At 39.7% G+C, this 23,081-nt stretch overlaps 1 protein-coding gene across 2 annotated transcripts in view; it reads right to left on the reverse strand.

Moving 5' to 3' along the window:
• Positions 1-21,790, reverse strand: part of SEC24B (SEC24 homolog B, COPII coat complex component) — a 46,372-nt gene extending 24,582 nt beyond the window's left edge. The window contains exons 1-4 of one of the 2 annotated variants that reach the window (XM_059470210.1): positions 21,570-21,790; positions 15,514-16,218; positions 7,648-7,833; positions 2,845-2,949 (exon numbers count right to left, since the gene is read on the reverse strand). In XM_059470210.1, coding sequence (XP_059326193.1) covers positions 2,845-2,949; positions 7,648-7,833; positions 15,514-16,218; positions 21,570-21,693 — 1,120 coding nt within the window. In that variant the 5' untranslated portion in view covers positions 21,694-21,790. The remainder of the gene's footprint in view (positions 1-2,844; positions 2,950-7,647; positions 7,834-15,513; positions 16,219-21,569) is intronic. The other variant, XM_059470211.1, reaches the window with a different exon arrangement.
• Between the last annotated feature and the right edge of the window lie 1,291 nt (positions 21,791-23,081).

Consider the following 23,081-nt stretch of genomic DNA (forward strand, 5'->3'; position numbering starts at 1 on the left):
TTTGACAAGAAACTCTCAAGAAAGATCCTGGGAAAAAAACCCACCACTTCAGCCCTAAGACTTGAAAACTATTACCATTGTAAAGAGGAGAGGGAAAAAATATAATCAGCAAGATACCAGAAACAAACAAGCACATGCCCAACAAACAGCAAGAGAGATCAATGGCAAAAAAATAACAACAATGAAAAAAGTTGTTTCTTGAAATAAAAAATATTTTTCTATTAAACCAAAAGTTCTTTCTGGACTATAACAACTGAGGCCATGCACATTTTCAAAACAGTCCATTCACAACCTTCTTCACAAGTGCAGGCAACAGAAGATTCCCATCATCTTCAGAGTGATTATCCACCTTCAAGCCAAACTGACAAGGATTTAATTCTTCCCTCCATTCTGTACCATTCTAATTCACAGCTAGCTTTCTTCTCAGTCTAAAGATTCTATTTTCCATTATCATTGACAAGAGTCTGAACTTCAGCTGGTATAAACAATTACTTTTGGCTCAGCCTAAAGTAGCTGAGTAAAAAGTATGCAAAAGTAAGTACCAGAAGTTAACTAGGGAGATATAAAAAAGCACAATGAGCACAGACATAGCTGTTAGGACTGAAGACTCAATTGTTTAATTTTATAATTCAACCTGTGCACAGATCTCGAACATTTTAAAATATCTGGCAAATAAAGAATTATTTTAAAACATCTCTGCCAATGCGATTTCACGCACATTTATTTCCAATGAAAAAAGCGCCAAGAAGATTAAAGGTATCACCCCTTTAAAACACACCAAGCCATGAAGTGTGATAGAAAAAAGTGTCTATTTAAGAATTAAGAAAAAAAAAGAAAATTGTATATATAATTTTTGTGGAAGAAAAGACTGAAAAGATTCACTGATACTGTTCTACTTGGAAGGATCTACCATGACCACACATCCCATTGCAAAGCTGAAAGTATTTCAAGGGAGAACTTCAATGGTGGAACATTTGAGACTTCCAAGTGAAGAGACTCTGCATATGAATACATAAGATCACTGACATTTGGGACACAGAAATACCATGGCACCATCCTGACAGTATAGATAATTCTTGAGCATTTTGCCTTTAAAGCATTCAACTAAGAAATAGAAAAGCTATTTTAAAAATCCATAAGACTAACAATAATATATTATTTAAAGGAAAAGTTAATTCTGTGACATTCACCGTAATTTTTCACTGTAAATTTTCTTTTTTTTTTTTTTTTCTTAATCCTGGAGGTTACTAAAAAACATAATTTCAAGATTTTATTTTCTGTTCTAGAAGCTGAAGGAAACAAGATTCTTTACTTTTTTTACCCTGATCAGGATTAGGGCTTTTAAACTTTTGCTAAGGCTTACTACAGAAAAGTCAAAATATACTTGAGTTAGGTGAACAAAACAGGTGAGAAGTTACACAAACACAAGCAACCAGATTTCCAGCACCTGTTCTTCATAAAACCACTGTGACAGTCTGAGCCAGAAATTTGTCTACTGAAAATTTGTTAAGGATTTGCATTAGCTGCTGCTGACGGGGCATAAAGGGTATGTGCTTATCAATGAGATCGCTTCCATATGGAACCTGGGCGTCCTTTCACTCTTTTCCATAACATGAATTTAAATGCAAGGCTACAGGTTTTAGTAAAGTACAGAACCTGAGAAAGAATGATGGTAGGGAGTATGAAACTTTGTTTAGGGAACTAAGTAAGGAGAAAAATGTTACAATTGATAAAAAACCCAATCAACATCATTTGGACAGAAACCTTCGCATGCAAACCCAACACACTGTTCTTAATTACGACTCAATGTCATCATTGGTTTGATCCACTCTTCACAGAATCATTATGAGTACACTACACTATTTTCACAGTATTCTAGGTGATGATTTCATTATTTTAATAAAACTGGTTTTGGTTTTTTTTTTCTGATGACATGTATCATAAAATTAAAGAAAAAGCTACAATAGTTTCCTATTCCAAATCAATACTAAAAGCCAGCAGTACAAGGTATGTGCTGCTACTTCCATCTATCAACAAGAGTAGTAGTCTCAGGTTTATCTCAAAAAAGCTTTTCATACTGGTACCACTCATGCAGCCAGTAAAGACTTCTTCAAGTTCCAAAAGAAAAGGTTATATCAAAATTGAAGAAACTAAACTGGTGAGAAACATTAAACTCACAAATCCAGATCATTCTGACAAAACAGGAAAAATGCAACCAAGTATGTAACACCTCAACCAATTAAAAAAAAAAAAAGTAAAATCAATAAACTTCTTAAGTTTTCTACAAAGCAAGCAGATTAACACTGAACCTGTGAGCCTGACCATTGAGACATACACCTTTAGAAGGAGAAAAAAATCAGCACCGATTAATTTGCTGTCCTAAAAAGCACACCTAGAACCTCTCAATGTTTACTACCTTAATTGTATGACTTCCTTATGCATAAGATGAGAAACAAGGTAAACACTGTTTAATGTAATGATACAAGTGGCATCTGGTAGCTTAACCTGAACAATTATCAGTGTAAGTTCTACTGGTAGTTATCTTCAGTTAAAACTCACTGCAAATCAAAACACTAAAAATATGGGAGTCTTGCAAGTTGTAAATATTACTTTGTTAGATTCATAAAACATCTGTGATATTAACATGACAAAAAAAAAGGACCTATTTGTTGGTCACTACTGAAATCCTTTTTGTTTACTATACTAGTAACAGCTGGGAAATCTCAAGCTGAAGAGTCAGGGTGATGCTTTGTCTTAAAGAAATAAAATGTTTCAGGGGATGGAAATATGGGGAAAACCTTGAGTAGGAAGAGAACAAGATACTGGTGTAAAGCTAAAGCCAACCTGCTTCCTCATCCTCCTCATCCTCTTCCTCATCATCTGAACTTGATGACAAGGGAGCTGGTGCAGAGCTAGCTTGATTATTAACATATCCACCATACTGCATGCCTGTGAATTGGAAAGCACAAACATCAGAGTCAGACAGACAGGAAAGACAAGAAATGGAATCACAAATCATTGCATTAAAAGTGAGAGAAATCAGCTGTTCCAGAGAAAATCCCAGCATGCAGCAAGTTAAATCTACAACCCTAGAAGCAGTTATTAGTGGGCTAGTTCAGTAAAATATTAGTAGCACATGGAATTAGCAGATAATTTTATATGTATGTATGTGCATGTGTACCAGGAAATTAAACACACAGACTTCCTACCTATCTTTTTAATACTGGTTTATCCAGTGGAGTACTTTCATAAATTAATACACAGAGATAAAGGAGTTGTTTCCACATAAATTCAAATTATGTTATGAAAACGTTTAGTATTAACTTTTGCTTGGCACACAAGAATAATTCATGTTGGAATTCTGTCAGAAATGAATGAAATATACTGCTGTTGCCACATGCAAGACTACAAACAGACATACAGAGAGCACAACACAATCAGGGAAATTAAAGCTAGATAAACCTGAAAATTTGGGTTGTCTTATGTTTACATGAGTGCCTACATTCAGGCTCATAAGCATGTGATTACACCAGCACTTCTACCATTTGGTGACAATGCAGGAACTGTTACTGCTGTCACCTCCACAGCACAACCTATTAGGATTTTTTAGTTTTTTTGTTTGCTTTTACAATATCTACTCTAAACATATGTAAGCAATACAAAAAAGCAACACAAACACACCATTTCAAAACAGAGTAAAGTATGCAGCAATGGCCTATAATTAATTTCCTGCATTACTTGTTACTGATTCATTTCCAGCATCTTCAAGTAATCTGACATTTCTCTTGTGACAAGGCAGGGTTAGCAAGGATTTTAAATATGCTTTTAGTCAGGCAGTGACATCCTAAATAAATGCAAGTAATCACTTTTTCTCTCTTATCAATCTAATGGATTGCTATGACAAGAAAATATCCTAAGTATTCAAAACTCTTCAAATATTTGGGAATTTGAGGTTCTATCCCTCTGTAGAAGTACTGTGGCACCAATGAACAGGATTCTTTATTTTAATACTATAAAGCATTAGGGAAGTGTTATGTTATGTATAATCTGAAACCATCATGATAACTAATAATATGCCCATCCACGACTTCAATCAACTGTATCAACCTTTATTTTATTTAAAATATGGTCTATAAATGCTGTTAAGTTTCACAGCTCTTTCAAAAAGGGTTAGCAAATGAACCCAAGAGGAGCATTTTAATTTCACTTTAAAAACACCAACAGAATCAAGGTGAAGAGTATCTACTCAAATACTGGAAGTAAAAAGAAAACAAAGCAAAACTATATAACAACACTCTTGAGAAGGTGAACTTTCACAGAGAGACTGGTGCAAGAAAAGACTGGCATTATATTCCTTTAGCTAGTGCATTAATACTTGTACAATTGCAATCAAATTCCTCCGTAATTCAAGTAGTCACAACAATGAATGAGAAATCATCCCAAGGGCCACTGAGTAGATTCAGTGCTTCAGTTTTCCCATACTATTAAACACTGGGCTAATTTGAGTAATTTCTAGTCCCATCTTTTATAAATTTACTGAATGCATTTGGGAAGGAGAATACAAGAAAATCATCATCTGTGCAGGAACAGACTATGTCTTTTCTCAGGCGTGGGAGAACTACTGAGGAATAAAACAGAACTGCATTACTGTGAAAGAGGGGAAAACCCCCTGCCTTAAAATAATTAACATGCAAGTAAAAGGGTTAAAAGTCAGGATGACAAGAAGGGCTGCACTGTAACAGCAAGAAAAGCAAGAAAGCAAAAGTACATGTGCCTAGTGTGAGAAGTAAAGAGTGTAAAGACATCATGTACATGGATAAGAAGAAGAAAGAAAGGATATCTACCTGGAAAGTGCATGCCAATGCAAAAATTCCAAGCATGCACAGATGAGAGAAAAGGACTGGATTACTCATTACTGGTCACATGCATTAAGAATGCAGGTGTTCAGAAAGAATAAGGAAGAAAAGAGATTGAAAAATAGCAACACAGAAGTTTAGGAATCATGAATTATGTCACTATGAATGCTGTGAAGACTGGGCTGGTTTGATTCTTAGCAGCCGTATGAGTTTGCATGGAGTCATTTTCATTGCCAACAGTACTACAGATTTCTGCCTTAGAGACTGTGCTGTGCTAGTACAACTGTCCAGACCAAAAAAAACCTCTGGAGAATGGATCTGGCTAAAAATAACACAGTTTAAAAAGGCATTGTCAGGTGGGAAAGTCTCCCTTTCTAGTTCACTGCCCAGCAATGCCAATAGTAGGCCAACACAGGGGGAAAAGCAACTGAGGGCAGAAATGGGTGGCTGCAGAGAGCAATTCCAAGTGCCATCATGTGCCTAATCATGCTTTCTGTTGTGACAGCTCAGTTCTGCTTAGAATCTTTTACAGATTTGATAATGGTGCTAGAATCTCCCACTTTTGCAGTTTTAAAACTGCAAAAATCAATTTTGAAATTATTATTTATTTTGAGTCATGCTATGGCCTAAAATGCAACCACATAATTTAAATCATCACAAATTTCTTAGACTGGAAATTTCTAAACCCTGCAAGCAGTGTACCTGTGATATAATACTATTGCACTCAAATGCTTTATCCCACTATAATTTACAGACACCTAGAAATGTAGGAGGCAGGACACAGAAGATAAACTGGGATAACAACACATTTGCCTGTGAAATAAACCAACTATTTCAGTATTTTAAGTTCAATCACACACACCATAAAAGCCTTTCAAACATAAAGTGCCATTAAATTTGTACAGATAGTTACGTAAGATTATATAGACTTCAAGACATTTTAAGGTTTTTGTCGTGTTAGAAGATAGTCAAGTAAACCATTAGAATTTTTTCGTTTTTATAGGAATGCCCCAAGAGGAGCCTAAAACAATGAAATCCTTTTTAAAAGTTAATTCAAACTGGGTTTTTTCAGAATGCTTTCATGTAGACAATGGTATTCTATAATTTAAAACAGCATTTTAAAAAATCAAGTCCAACTGATTACTGCAGCTGAAACATACTTGGAATTCTAACCTAGACAAACATTTAGTACGTGTGTTCTGTTTTTTCAGTAGGTTCACTTCCACAAACAGTTACCACATTTAATTTTTGATAAAAAAGTTGTTGATAAAATAGCAAGGGCACAATATTTTTTTCAGACTCCTCAAACAAAACTAGAGAAGAGTTTGAAGTCTTGCAATGCTCATAAAACCATCATCTGAACATAGGAACTTATGTGTGATGACATATAAAAAGATAAAATTAGATCAATAAAAACTCCTGACAGCTTATCTTTATACTGCCAACATATTGCTGTTTTTACAATGTGCTCATTCAGCTACTTACTGCATTCACCTTCACTTAGTGGAAGCATTTGAATTTAGAGAAGTTCAGCAGCCACTGAACTGATCTGTAGCTGCTGTACCAGGTGTTCACACATTTCACAGGAATCACACATTGCACATCAAGGCAATCACAGTTCAAGAGCTGAAATCCTTTTCCTCATTAAAAGGTTTGCAATTTCTTTGGAAAAAGAAGCAATAGTGTCTTTCTAGTAAGCACATCTACAACACAACGTCTATCTAGCACCAAAATCAACTATAAAACCGTGCAAAGGCCACAGTTCCAAAAACTGACATACTTTCTTTAAAATGATACACTGTACATAGGTCTTTACAGCAATTAATAGTTTTTTTTCCTCTAATAGATATAGAAATGATTGATGAACAATCTGTAATCTGCATTCTACAAGAAAAAGGAGGAAAAGGGGTACTTTAGTTATTTACGTCAGAGGATTCTGTAATTTAAGAATAAAAAATATTCTGTGACAATCACACACCATGGGGTTGCCAATTATTTTAAACACTAGAGATACCATATTGGTCTGACAAAATTAATACCTACTTCTACCCCTCAGGCAGAGCTCTTTATCCATAGGAATTTAAAATTCTGAAATTGCTAAGAGAAAACATGGCCAAAAAAAAACATGCAGTCAATTAGATTTGGAATACTACATACAGAAACATGTAATAATCAAGTGGCAAGTCAAAACATCAGTGTAAAGTTTAATTTAACTGAAGAAGGCTCAAGAGCCAATTGATTCTTTGTCCAGATGCTGCCAACATCAGAATAGGAAGGAGCTTATACAAAGACTCAGGTTTTCCCACAGAATTCTTGTAGCAGCTTGCCATGGGCACTTAGAGCTAGGCAGTAAGAAAACAATTCTACCAGTCTGAACTTAATCCTCAAACTCATTGTTTCCACAAACTAGCAGATTTCTAGTTTACACTTCATTTTTCAATACAGACTAATTACAAGCTAATTTTAAAACCTTCCTCTAAGAAACTAAAGTAGTGAGCAATTTTTTAGAATAAGGGAACTAAAAGAAGTTTTTTTTTGAGCAAGAGACATGTAGGACTGCCAACAAGACAAGCCAAAGGCAACAACACATGGACAAAGGAAATCAAACATAAGCACTAAGAGAATCTAAAACAAAGGTGACATAAAACACCACCACTCAGGGAGCCTGATGAGATGCCAGAGATGTGCTCCAGCCAAACACAGAAAAGCGGCAATAAAACTTCCGGCGTTCATGTGTGCACGTGGAATGCAGCAAAAGCCTGCAGTGTGACCTCCCATTCCCTTTTAGTACCTTCCTGAAGGGCCAGCTCTGGTGACTGTGTCACAGAGGGTGAAGATGGTGGCTTTGAAGACAGGCTTGGAGCAGGTGACCGTACTGACGACATCACAGCAGAGGCAGCAGATGTTCCAGCTCCAGGCTTGGTAAATGGAACATTCTGGCTCACTGAGTGCACGGGCTGTGAAGAATCAATGCCACCTGAAAACAACAGCAGAAAGCAGGAACCCTTTGTATGTACTTGCACAGACAATCACACAGCACAAGCAATCACACTTGATTCCACAGTAACTACAAAAAACAATACAATACTTCAAAGAAAGATGCCTTCAAACAAGTATCTATGGAAAGACTGGTTGCTTTAAAAAATTCAATACTTACAGTGCTAAAACTCCATTATAATGAACAAGTTGCTCTACCAACAGGGAAAAAAAAAAAGAAAGCATGATGCAGTACAAGCAAGACTAAGCTGAAGCTTCATTTTGATACATCCCAACAATGCTGTGCTTTTATAAATTACTGTTCCCAGGTAAGTGGAATGTAGTCCACCTGAAATACATCCTTCAACATTCTTCATGGGAGGAAATCTTGTGCAGTAGACCAGTACTATGCCTCCCTTGCAGTGCTGGCCCATTGCAATATGGGTATTCAGTTATGAGACTCATATTCCAAGCAATCTGTTTCAATCAACCCTGAGTATTCCACAAAACTTCTGATGTGTTTTAGACATCTGGACTAGATCTAATCTGCTTAAAATAAAGTCAGATTAATGCTTTGAGAGATTTGACATAGTCCAGCTGAAACTCCAATCAGACGAGGACAACATAACTTCAATTAAGTTAGCTCTCAACTAAGGGTTGCTCTTTGTTTATAAATTGAGAAAATCTGTATTATGATTCTTTCTAAAAAAACCTTGACCAAACAAGCTGTTAAAAAGAAGAGAAAGGAAATGGTTTTACCAAAAGTATTCAGTAAACAAACACAGAAATTAAGCAAGAGCAAGTACTCCATTTGTAGAGTACTTATTTAAGTTAACAAATTTGCTAGAGAATGCAGAGGTAACATTAACTTTGCATCTTCTGCACATATGGCTGTGGAGTTGATACAGTCCCTGAACTTTTCCTTGAATACTGGAGGTGATATCTCAAAGAACTTCATGGGCAAGTTGAGGTTTCCTTTAGAGGGTGAAGAAGAAGAGGCGGCTTAAAATGATCCTTCTGTTTTTATTATTTACAGTCAAAATTTACAGCACGCATCTTTATTATCTTTGATATATTTTTCAATTTTAAAATCTGCTGTTGAGCATACACATGGCTTTTTTCAAGTCTTATCAAAATGGAACTGATGTCTTTTTCCAATGAACATACAGAGCATTTTTTTACTGCAGTGGACTTGCTATAATCTTTGCTTCTACACAATATCCTGCAGATTCCCCATGGCAGCTTCAGAACTTGTCAGCAGGAATGCTCTTATTACAGCAGCTTCCTCAAGCAAGACATGCAAGATGACATGGGACGTTCTCTGCCACATCCATGTGCTCACCCAGGTTTTGGAGAGCTGTTTGTAGGGTGATGGTATTTTCCACACTGCAAGGCAATATAGCCATGCTGGCAGCATCAAGCACTGCTGTAGAGAGTGGTAAATGCTGTAATGTCAGTGTCACGTGCTCAAAGCCAAAACCAATTTACACCTGGATTAGCTGAAGATGTTCCTGCCAAGTACTAATATCTATTCTCAAGCAAAGGTTATCCAATTACCTTCAAAATTTCATGAATCCTTTAAATGCATTGTAAAATTAATGTTTCTAAACTCTGAGAAATAAAATATATTTTTTTGTTGTACAAAATCCAATCTGCAAAATCAAATGTTAAACTTTATTTGGTGACTCCATAAAGGTTTTAAACGCTGTAAGCAACGAAGATCAAAGGAAACACTTGAACAAAATTAACATTTAAAACCACATTTCCTCACTTTCAGTGTGTACTGAAGATTTTCCTTCATGCCTCTCAACCATGAACAAGTCTTGCACTAACAATAATCAAGCAAAATGATCTATAGCTAAAAGGCATGTTACAGAAAGAATCTGCAAAATCAGGCAAATTAGCATTGTAATTCATCCTTTTTCCCTATACATCATCACAAAGTTGTCATTTTTTTTTAATGTCTAACTGGAGACCTAGAGGTCACAGTTTAAAAGTATCACCACAGTTCCTCAAAATTTCAGAAGACACGTGAGAATTATCCTTCTTGAGCTGTTTCAGCTGTGGTCTTGATTTCCTCCCCTCACAACTTCCCACACCCCCTGCACCCAACACAACACAATTTCTAGGGACAGAGGCACCACCTCCCTTGTTTTCCAACAGCATCTTTCACCCTGACTTTCAGTACTGGCTGCAGTCCTTCCCTTTTTTCAAGCACACCTATATTAGCAGATTTACAGGATTATAGCCTACATTCCTAGGGAACTGGGGCAGCAAGGACTTTACATCCTGATGTGACATAAGGGGAAGTATGTGCGTGAGATAATGAAATTAGAGTGTCTCCTGCTCAGGCAGACTGTCCATAGCAGGATGCACAGAAACCCACGCCACAAACCCACAGGAGCTCTCCAGCTCCCTCTTCTCACAGAGGAGCCCAGTAAAATTCAGGCACCCTGGCTGACCTCCGTGCTACGTTGAAAAGCACCAAGAATAATGACAATGTTCCGATTTCAGCTGAAATAAACTGGAAAAACATTTAAGAAAGCTACTGACCTAGAAAGACAAAAACCCGAAATAATACAAAGTATGAAATTTACATAGCATAACACTCCTGAAGATTTTTACCGAGACTCTTCTGCTGAAGTACAGATTGTAAAGATAGAAGAGGGTGATTTTGCAGGGTGATTTTGCAGGGTTAAACTAGTTTAAACCTCCAAGGAGAAAAAAACTCAAATTAGAGATATTTTTATTCTACTTTATTTATACTTCCTAAAGCAAAGAAAATTATTCTCACTGGCTATTATTCACCAAGAGCAGTCAACTACCAGCAAAAAAAGTCCTCTTAAAATAAATCTGGTTTCTTTTAGTGAAATCTCAGCACACTTGCTGATAATACTTCAGCTATTTCAGAAAGGGGCTGCTGAAGTCTTATGAAAATACTTTGTTGCAGTTCTGTGTCCTTAGTACAAAACATACAGAAATGAAGAGATTTGATCTTAATAAGTTCAACATGCTGGAGGCTTTTCAAGGCTATACATAAAATTAGATGTTTAAAGAAACCAATTCAAGTCCAGTGGTGACAACTTTTTTGATTCACGTAATAAACAATTCAGAAATCAAACAACTTCTGAAAAACTCTCACCAGCCTGTTTCCTGAGTAAGTCCTGTTTGAACACACAGATTTTATCAACACATCACTCCTCTACAAAAAGAATTCATTTTCATCACAGAGAGCTTTCAGTGCTGACTGTACAAAAATGGTTTGGAAAAACACATTAAAACTGCAGCATCTTGACTGACTGTCTGCAATTTGCTTATTTATAATTTAAAGATTGTAAGGGCATCTTTCACAGCACAGGGGCAATGACAGCAAACTCTTATTGGCACCCTGACGAAGAGGAGGATACTGTATCCAAGTTTCTTTACACAAACAGTCATAGAAAGCAGGCTTATGAATTTCAGTAAATCTTTCTTTTTTCAAGTAGTTTAGCAAAAAACTATGCATAGAACAGATGGCAACTGTTTCCCATCATCACTTCTTCCCAAAGAAAGCAGGGAGGATGAAATACTCAAAGTTTCCTTCCAACAGATCATTCATTATTTCCTTATGCTCCTTGTGTTTTGCACTCAGACACTTTCCCAGGAGGTACAGGAACTGGCAAATACTTTTCAAAATCCAACTCCTTTTCTTAAAGGCTGAGAACAAACAGAATACTATATATAAAATGACTCATCTGAGAACAGTAAGACTGCACTGGAAAATTCAGAAATCTCAGCATCTCAAAACCAAACCAATTATGCCAGGATCAAACAATTACTAGAATTACTTTACAATTTTATTCTTAGGCATTTATTTGTAATTATTTATGTAAGTATTTTACTATCAGGGTGTTGTAGCAATTGGATTTTTAATACATTTTAGCCAAAGATGTTGAATTCCAGATTAAAAGAAAACAGATATCATTGGAGGCAGTTTGTTTAGCCCAAGACACCAAAAATGGTTTAAAGTGTTCAAGGTTTAGTACTAAAATTGTCCAGCTCCTCCTTCAGCCTTGCTATCAGCTGTTATGTTTATCTGCTTTCCTTAGTCAGGAAATACAGAGGTTAAACCAGAATTCAGGGGAAAGAGAAAAAAATTATTTTGCAGATAAATCAGTTCCAGAAACCTGTACACTGTGCAATGAAGCACAGGGCATGCTTGTATCAGCAGCTTTACAAGCCCAGAAAGAGTCTGCATGTGGTGTAACTATTGGGGCCTACAGTCCAGCAAACCAACCAAGGACTGCAGCATCACCCAAGCACAACAGAAACAGTGGATCAGTGTTTATTTTCACAGTGCAAAGTGAGTATCCATGACACAGCATTATCACAGCCAAGTCTATCATTAGTTCCTTGAAATCCAAGTGTAATATTACTACTTTTTCTTGAGGCCATATACTAACTCAATCACTCCCTTAAGAGCAGTATTGAATGGTTCAAAAATAAAACTGCTGCTCATATTGCTCTTCACTGTCTGGTCAGCTCCACTGTTCCACCTTTAAAACAGCTCCTCATTGCAAAAAAAATTGCTATGGACAAATCACTTCAAGATACCTCTACAGGAAAGAAAATTAACAAGCATTGGAATTAAAAACTTCTGTAAATAAAACAGTAACAGTTTGAAAAAAACAAAAGTTTTTATATGCCTACTGCATATTGTGCTATTCTGGAAAGACACCTGCATTCTGTCAAGTCCAGCTGCACATTCTGCACTGAACAGAGTCAACTTTTTTGGCCAGTCCTTGAAAGAATCCATTTTTATGCATAACTATGAAATGCTGATAACTTCAGAAGCTTTACAAGGAGCTCCCTATATTTATTTTTTAAATGATATTTTGTTTCATGGTTTGAAAATACTGGAGATAACTACAAAGAGCATTCATCAGTACAGAATTCAAATCTACTAATACTAAATTACATTCTACATCCTAGTCTTGGGAGGGGGGAAGAAACTAATATTGAAACTAAATTCAAACTGTGGATTGAATGAGCTTCATTTAAGCTTAACTGCTTTTCCCAAAAAATAAGCTTTATCAAACCCATGTTCTTTCTTAAGTCCTTGGTCTGAGAAAGTCTCAGCTACTAGGACTCCTAACACAGTTTCAATGTTACACTATAATCTGAATTATCTAGCATTAAAAAGGAAACCTACAGCTATGTAACATCTGTCTTTAGTAGAGAAAGCAAGCTGTAGTCTGGCACTGCTTACAAGTCAAAACTGCATGAAGTCAGAAAATTCCCAGTTTAGAAAGAAACTCAAATCAAATCCTGCACAGACTATTGCTCTCTCCTCTGCAGAGCAAGACATTTCATTGTGAAGGTACTCCCACATCTCCAGTCTCTTCCATGCTTCCTGCTAAGTACTACCCCATGAACTGGTACTCAGTTTTCCTATGAAACAGGAGCTGAAAGAACTAATGAAGACTGAGTGTACTTGCCCTCAACTGCCACCTTCACAACCTTATAGCTACATCCATACTAAAACCACCAAGTTGTTGCTTGCAAAAATCAGCTACAACTTCCTAACTCTTTCAAATGCTTATCAAAAATATTAATTAAAAAGCCCCAACTGACTCGAAATCCATGCAGGGTTCCACTTGTTTCTTGAACTTTGTGGGAGAATGCATTTATGTTTATTAAGATCCAATTATTACAATTATTACAGAGATACCTCTTCCTGAATTATGGTGCAAATGAGTCTGTATGCCAAAGTCAATAGTATGAATTTCATCTAACAGTAACTGTGAAGAAGAGAGAGAGAGAGAGAGAATAAAATAGAAAGAGAGGAGAGAAAGGGAGTGAAAAGCGACAGATGAAAACCCATCAAGAGACAAGGGGCAGACAAGAAAAATACCTCAAATCCTGCAGGCACTGCCAGGCTGAGAATGAAACATGCTCCCACATCATTGGGAACTGCCCAGTTGTGCAGGATACAAGAATTAAAAAGCACAATTACATATGTGAAATATTATCAAAGGAAGCAAAAAAGCAAGATTAGACAGTATTTCAGGAACCACATACAAGAGATGACAGCAATGAGTTATACAAACCAGACTTAATTTTTGTGAAGGAAATTCAAGCATTCATGGCAGATATGACTGTGTGATACAAGCATACTGACACATCCTTAGAAGAGGCCACTGGAGAAAAACTGAACAAATACCAACATCACCACAAACACATCCAGGAACTCACAACGGTGGCAGACATCATATTTGTGAGTGCTCTCTGCAGAGTGCAGGGGAACTGGTATCACAGAAACTTCTGAGGGCCCTGGGTCACTCCAAGTCAAGGCAGGAGAAGACAGCCCAGGCCCGGCCTCAGAGCACTCCGCACTTCTGCAGATATTGTGTGTGAGTGTCTGTGGGTAAAGCATGTGCTGCTGTATCACCTTAGCACCAATAAAGTTTCAGTGAATACCAGCAGTGTTGGGCAGCCACAAGCCAGATGACACCAGGTGTGCACAGCACGTGGGGATGACAATGGACTCATCATGAGATGTCTCACACCATCCAAACAGGACTAAATTCTACTGATTTTCACTGAGGTGGGCAGGCCACCTACACTTAAAAGCAATATGTACAAAATTATATGTGTTGGATAAATAGAAAGATATCACCACCTGGGGATCCAGACAGTGTCCTGTTAGCCCTCTTCTTCTGGTCTTCTTGGTGGTGGGGGTCCCACACAACAGAGCTCAATGGGTTAATTATGGTCAGGTGTACATGGGAACTCCAAGCACTTCCCTTGGATGCAGGCAGGGGAATTTGACACTGTTTTTTACAACACTGTGGATCATGCCCACTCCTTTGGAAATTGAGTCTGGGGGCATTTCAGGCGTCTGTGATGGTTTTGGCCCCTTCTAAGGCACGAAGCTGCCTCTCATGTCAGTGCCCTTGAGTCAGCTATGCCCCATCAGAAGGGATGAACACGCTCAGGCTTCCGTGTGACAGTTGTGCAAGGAAGGACAATTGGCATAATAAAAAGTACCAGCCTGCCTCCACAGGGCCTGCTTCTTACCTGACTCAAGATCCAGCTTGTAGCACCTGGCACTGGGTGTTACCCTTCCTGTCTTGTGTGGACTGATTTCCCATCACACACCACACCCCCATAAACTCTCCTCCTGCTCCAGGGGAAAAGTGTGCAAACCTGGCCTCAGCAAAGCAGCCTGCTGCCTCCACAAATGGCTGATATATTTTGAGTCATTACCACTAACATTTCTGTCTCTCACAGTGTCACTAAGGCAAAATTTAAAGAAACAACAACCATGACTTAGAGAAATTCTCTAGCCAGAAAAGAAAAAAGTATCTTTGTGAATAATAGACGTATTTCAGAAATTACATGTTCCTTCAGAACTGCATGAAAAAGCTTCCTTCTGAGGCCACTCACATGAAAACTACGCAACTAAACTACAACCATCCCCTAAATAGTGTATTTTTCTGTATCTCTCACTAGAACCAAATAGCAGCTATTGTGAGGACTGTGGTAACCAAATTAGAAAAGCTACAAGAATGAGTGACAGAATTCAAAATCACATTACAGAATTCCACACACTGAACACAAACAAGCCAACAAGAGCACAAAATTACTTATGTTTCCCAGACAAATCTGGCAGTTCACTATCTTTTAAGTAACACCATACCTGTATTTATTTGGTTGTTTAGTTTAGGAACTGATCCAGTGAGATTCCTGCTGAGGTTGTCTTGCACAGCCTGAGCAGATGAAACAGTTGATAATGTTGTATTGTATCCCACGGGAACGTGCTGTTGAAGGGAATGAGGTACTGATGTACTCTGGCTAGAAAATGCATTTGTCTCTTTGAATTGTCCAACAGCAGGTAGACTCTGAGAGGTAAATGTCTGCCCATACACACCTCCAGCAGCCACGGGAGGATAGGAAACATTAGGATACACGGCACCAGAAACCACGGGCATAGCGTAGTGATCAGAATTAAGGGGAAATCCCTGAGATGCAACTGAAGAGCTGACAGAGGTGCTGTAGTGATTATCAAATGCTGAATATGACTGCTGAGCACTCACATGCAAGTAGGATGCAGATGACACTGCTCCTTGAACAGGTCTGTCACTGGAGCCCCCTGAATGGGGAGGAGCGTTGTTGTACAACTGATGTGACTCCTGTGCATTCAACATGCTGCTACCCACAGATGTCATAACATTTGGTGCTGGTGCTGAGTAGTAACCAGGGTAGTAACTGGCTCTGTACTGATTCTCCAGATGTGAAGCAGCAGCTTTACTGGGCACTTGGGAATAGTGTCCTGAAGGCGCACTGTAGTTTGGAAGATGTGAGCCATAGCCAGCGGGGAACTGCATCTGACTCTGCATAGGACCTGAAATGAAGAGAAAACATCACATGTATTAAAGGAGCATCTGCTAGTAGTGCCAATGGACTCTGCACTTGAACTAACAAACAACTGCTTTTCTTCTTTTCTATTTCTGAGTTTGATTCTCAGCAGCAGAGAGAAAATAAACCAAGTATAATGCATATAAATACACTATTTTAAGTAATTTGCAAATACGCAGAAAAATGGATTGCTGCCGTACTTGAAAGAAGTTTCCATGCCAAGATTGTTTGCATCTTGTTTTTATTTTGTATTTTGAATCTTGTTTGTATTTTTAAGAGTTTATAGGAGGTTAATATTTTAAAAAGTAGTGAGCAACCATAAGCACCAAACTGGTATTTGTAAGTGTTTGAACCACCTGAATCTGGAAACTGAAAAGCTGCAGTGAAACCAGTATATCAATACAGAACAATATAGGTATTCTTCTCTACAAGTCTTTGATACAGTGACCAAGATAAAGACTTGCAAGACAGTTGTATTTGTCTTCTGTGTCCTTATGTATTATGCTTTCAGGAAAACGGATATTTTTATGAAACTACAGAGTATTTGATAAGGCACATCACTTTTATTTACTTCCTGATACTCACATCAGGTGTGAGAGATGTTGGTATCAGAGAAACTGACCTCAGGTACCACTGCCACTGGCTCTGCAACATTAGAGGTTAATTACATACTGGCCCAGCAAGGGTCAAACAAGGGCTTGCCTGCTACAGACCAAATGTTAACTATGTCCAAACTGATTTTATTAACCAGCTGCTCAATGGAAAATCTCAAAGTTCTTCCTCATGTCCCATTCCTTAACCCTGTTTTTGTTTTTAGTGAACCACAGATGCTTTTGAGTGGATAACTTGCTTTCTTAAAAATCCCACACGCTATTGCTTACATCACACAGAATGACTACGGTGTTATTTCCCAGTCCCTGGCCAATAAAAACATAAACACAGAATGGCCCACTCACAAATTAAATGGCAGCTGAGGTAATAATTAATAGTTGATTCCCCTGCTAATATTTACAAATTATTACAAAACTTAAGCATTACTTCTCTTGTCTTGGAATTCTGAAAAATCACTGTTCTCCAAGGAACCTCTAGATGTCCTATGATTAACTTGCAAGGCAATTTTAATAATGAATTTAACAGACCCCTAAAAGCAAGGAACATACTGCCCAAAATTGCTGTCTGGTAAAATTAAAAATGCCCTTTTATAACTGACAGGAAGTTGAGCAGAAGAGAAAGGAGCTAAAAAATTGCAGAACAGTAACTTGACCTGCTAGATGAAAAGACAGACAGGCACTTTGGCAAAAAGCATAAAGAGAATAAAAAATTATCTCAAGTTTTGAAGAGAGCATGTATGAGCTATGCTTCTGATTCACCTTCTTCTTGAAAAAGTGGGAGCTGCTTTACAGAGCTGCATAGCTTTTTCTCCTTTAAAGGCAAATGATTTTTGCTTAGCAAGCCATTAACAAGCTACGTGAACTTTGCCAGACTTTTGACCTGCTTTTTAAAGTCTGAAAAAGCAAACCCAAAGATACAGCAATAATTTACATGTGTCAAGGTTTATGGCTTTAAGCAGCTATGCCACCTAATGTGGCAAGAAAAGACATTTTATTTGAAAATAAATGTGCATCTCTTCAACTGATACATGCAGATGTAACTAACTGAGCAGGTGTAACTTAGAAACTGGTTTAGGAGCACCTGACTCCTAAATAAAAGGCTGCATATCAAATAATCTACTGCAGTCTTCTAGTATCTAGCTCTTGTTTCAAAATACACACCATAAACAGATTAAATTACCAATACAAGATACCAGACTCTACATGATAGAATGCAGAGTTCTTTTTATTCATATTTTTTTCAGCATTCACAAACATTCACAAACACACACATGAAAACCTGAGACAGACAACATTTGAAAAATTGTATTGATTTCAAGCCTCAGTTCCTCTGAAAGCAAATTTTACAATTACACATTATTCTCACTATCTGAAGTGAGTTTTTTGTCCATTTTATTACAAAGAATGTGAGTGGAAAATAATTTTTGTACTGCAATTGGTAGCTAAAGCTACTAATGGTGACTACATAACTGGACAGTTTTCAACACTGGAAATCAGAATACATCTTCAGTGTCATTTCAAAATCTGGTTAATTGCACAATCAGTCTCGATGTTTCAGGTACTATCATCTTTCCAAAACACCTGACAAATATCTCAAAAAATTCCATAAAGGAGCTGAAACACCTGCTGTGTGCAGCTGAGGTTATCATCTCTGTAACAAAAGCAGTGCACCTCTCCTTCTATCAACAAATTAATACTTTATATAATAAGTATGCAATTATATAAATTATATATGCAATTATATAAAGTTACAATGTGTAATTACAGAGACATTAACAGGTGAACCCCAAAAAAATCCTAATTATTTTTAAGGGAGGAGGGAGCCACAACACAAGAAACTCCAAACTCCTACAAAAAAAATAAAAGAAGCAGTGCTATGGTTATACCACCATGTGAAAGAGTAAAGTTTTGCTTGCTCATGTCACGTTTGGTTTCCATGGCCACACATTCTCTCAGCAGCATAATTCAGCCACTGCCGTACACTCTAGCTACATGGAGTCTATGGATGCTACAGCACCAAAGTGCCTTTCTATCCAAATCCCCCTGTGAGCTTTCCAAAACTTCTAACACCCCTCACCCACCTCCAGAGAAGATTCCCCCAGCCCCCTCACAGGCCCTTCCCCCCGGGCAGGGGCAGCACCACAGCACCACTGCCCCTTGTTCACTGCAGCTCAGCCACAGAACTGCTCTCCCCTCCTTCAGGAGGATCCACAGCCTCCCACTGCCACAAAATATTCAGATGTTCCCCAACTTTCACATCTCTGCTCTCTCTGTTAAATTGACCAAAACTATCCCCAGTCTGAGGGAGGATGAAAAACAAGAATAAACAAGACAATAATGAAAATTTTGCTTCCAAAATGCCAGTAGGAATACCAATGGCAGCCTTACAAACCAGCTGTAGACAGCACCAGACAAAACTCTACATTGCAAAGAGTCATGGGAATTCAAAACAATTATCCTCTCAGTGCTGCACTTCAATACATTAAATTGTTAGTGCTGAAGTCCCCCATCACTACTGAAGAAATCATCCTTGAGTACTGATTTAACAAGAACCATTTTGTTATGCTGAAATTAGGAAATAGATCATTTTCCACTTAGATACAAAGGCACTTTAAGACGAAAAAAAAAAGCTTCCCAAACTTGTAAGAGAGGAGGAAGAAGAAAATACCATACACAGAAGAAGTCACTATTCAAAACTCAACAAAACAATCAAGCCTAAATTTAACAAAAACCAAAGTCTCCAAGGATCTCAAATGGACTTGGTCATGGAACCAGGCAAAATTCACTAATAACAAACCTGAACATCCTTTTTAATATCATTCTATGTACAACAGGCTGCCTGCTTTCTGCAAAAAGCACTCTCATTAGATGGCAGCAACTACATAGTTTTACCTGAAAAATTCATATTTTACCAAATTAAAACACAAAGCACTCTAAAGGAAAACATACACCAGTGTTTGCTTTCAACCAATATAGAAACAGCTCAATTCACATCAGGATCTTACACTTAAACTCCACTCCAATGACATAAAGTTAAATTTCAAAACCAGTGACAACCCTGTTCATGAAATTTAGTTTCTATTATACAGTACAGAACTTTCCACTAGTATTTTTCTATTGCTATTTCTCCCTATTTCCATCAAAAAACCCCAAAACCTCAAATCCTGTATTGTAACTTCAGGAGATTAGCACTCAGACAACAGACAGACCAATTAAAAATTTTTGGAATGCCATTTCTGGATGTCACAAAACGAAAAATTCAGGGTTATTGACTAAAGTCATCAAAGACATCTAAAGGAACACAAAAACCAAACTTATGCAATAAACACTTAAGGCTGTTATTGAACAGTTCTCAGAATTACTAAGAGAGGTTTTGCAAAAAATAACAGGTCTATGCCCTGGTTTTACACAAGCTGTTTCTACCAATATTAGCAGCAACAAGAAGTTAATTAATTAAAACAACAACTAGTAGCAATGGATCTTTAAAATTATTAAGCTAAGCACACAAAGAGAAGATAGGGGAACAGCTCCTATTTGTTTCTGTAAAACACTTCCAGGTTACTCATGATGTAACAGCTGTAATAATGGCATGTTTTTTGACCAAAAGCCATGTAAATTGGCATTTTCTGAACAATTTTTACAACCCCAGCACCACAATACCAGTTTGGACACAACTGAGACATCAGTATCTCCTTAAAACCTAGCATTTAATTACCTTCATTTTCTTCAGTGACTGCCTCAACATGTACTGTACAGGCATTTAAGTGGTTAGCACTTAACTACCCCTTTGGACACGAGAAAAGCTCACAATTCTCAAGTAAACATTTTTGTAGGTCCCTACTCTGCACAGAAAACACACCTGTGCAGAAAACAGCACGACTACAAAAGATTTAACAGTATGAGCTAGAACTCGATGCAAATAAGAGGCCAAATTTAGATACCAAACCAATATTGCACGAAGAAAATTATTATATAGGGATTTTGAAGAGTTAACGTGGTGTGTCAATAAAGAAGTGATTTTATAGCGCACCAATTTAAAAATGCGGAAGTGTACGCTCGTTACTTTCATTCATACTACAGTCAGTCTCACCACCTCTCTGCCTGAAATGGGCGTCAATTATTTTGTGACTTCAAACTATTCTGCCTTTGTTTTTCGGTGACCCACATTTCACTGGTCCAATGTTGCCTGTTTAGCTCAAATCCCAAGATCCAGCGGTGTGAACGCCTTACCCACCCACTACTTTTAAGTTCATACATAGCTACAAGTGACGACTCTCACCCCCAATACGCGATTTGCCGCCCATTCTCACGCACCACAGCCAGCATGGAGGCCTGGAGGTGCCTCGGCCTCCGGAGCCTTCCTGAAGCGCCACAACCAGGCGCCCCAGCAGCGGGCAGATCCAAACGCGGCAGGAGATGAAGGTGCGGATCCCCCTCCCTCCCTGGCCCCTTCAGGAAGCGGGAGAGGCCGCCCCTTCTCAAGTTCTCTCCGCACGCAGCCGCGGGCCCCGCACCTTCCCCGAGCGGCTCCGCGGGTCCCGCTGCCTTGCAGCGAGGGCTCCGCTGCGTGCCGGATCCTCGGGCCCGCGCCCGCCCTCGGGGAGGCAGGAACAGCGCACAGGCCCCGGCACCCAGGGGGGCCTCACCCCCGCGGGAGCGCCGCGGCTCCTCCCGGGGACCCCGCGGGCCTCTCCCCGCCCGCCCGGGCCCCGCGCAGCTCCCTCACCGTTCTGGCAGCGCGGCGCGCCGCTCGCAGGGGCCGCGGCCTCCAGGGAGCTGCCGGGCCCGCCCGGGGGAAACGCGGCGGCGGCGGCTGCGGGCCGCGGCGGCAGCCCGGCGGGCGCGGACATGGCTCCTCGCAGCGCTTCTTCACTGCGTCCCGCTCCCGCCTGCTCCTCTCCTTCCTCTTCCTCCTCCGCCGCCCCGATCCGCTGCCGGGGCCGAGTGAGGCCGGGAACCGCGGGAGGGCCCGAGCGCCGCGCGCGCCGTCGCGGACCCGAGCGCCGCCGCCTACAGCGCCCCCCGGCGGCCGCTCCGCCGTGAGGCCGCGCCCCGCCCGGCCCGGCACGGCCCGGCCGCGGAGGGTGGGCCGAGCAGGGAGGGACGGGCCGAGCAGGGAGGGACGGGCCGAGCAGGGAGGGACGGGCCGGGCAACACAGCCGGGCCTCGCATCCCACCGGGGATTCATCCCACCCGGTCCCGGCAGGAGCGGCCCGTGTGGCGAGGACAAACCGCCCGGCCCGCTCAGTCTGTGTGTGGCGGCGCGCTGCCTTATGCGTGACTCCGTGGGCAGGCCGGGGCAGGGTGAGGAAAGGCTGGAGGGATGTGATCCTGCCCCTCTGCTCGGCCCTAGTGAGCCACATCTGGAGTGTTGTGTTCAGTTCTGGGATCCTCGATACCAGAGAGGCATAGAGCTCCGGGAGTGGGGCCAGTGGAGGGCAACAAAGATGATTGAGGGGCTGGAGCATCACCTACCATGGCTGAGGGAGGCTAGGCTGGAAGAGAGGCAACTGAGAGAGAATTTCGTCAATATATATGTAAATATATATCTATATAGTGTATAAATACCTAAAGTGGGGGTGCCAAGAGGATGGAGCCAGGCTCTCCTCTACGATGCCAAACAATAGGACACAAGGCAACAGGCAGAAACTGATACACAGAAGTTTCACCTGAACATGAGGAAGAACTTTACAGTGACTGTGCACTGGAGCAGATTGCTCAGAGAGGTTGTGGGGCTCTCTCTCACTTGACTATCTTGAGATACTCAAGAAGCATCTGCACGCAATCCTCTGCCATGTGCTCTGGGGTGACCCTGCTTGAGCAGGGAGCTTGGACCAGATGATCCACTCTGGTCCCTTTCAATCTCTCTGATTCTGTGAGGCTGCTCCATGTCCCTGCCTCAGGGCACAGACATGTACATATGCAATACATACACCTGTCCTTATTTTGCCTGAGACATTTTTTTCTGTATATATATGCTATTTTAGGTATAAATGTACCCTGGAACACACAGAGAAGTAATGTATACTGCACGGGGAAAAGGCCTCACAAGGTGAGGTGAGGTGAAAGCTCTCCCTCTGTAATTATTCTTGTACAGACAGAAGAGCCTTAGTGAGATGGGGTGAGCTGAGGCAAGGCTTTTCTTTCAGTGCTAGGAGTGCTCACTGCATTCTGTCTGTCTCCAGTGTGGATATATGCTATCTATAGAGACAGGCCTTCACAAGAAATGGCAAAGTGA

Source organism: Ammospiza nelsoni, chromosome 4 (assembly GCF_027579445.1).
Source record: "Ammospiza nelsoni isolate bAmmNel1 chromosome 4, bAmmNel1.pri, whole genome shotgun sequence".
NCBI lineage: Eukaryota > Metazoa > Chordata > Aves > Passeriformes > Passerellidae > Ammospiza > Ammospiza nelsoni.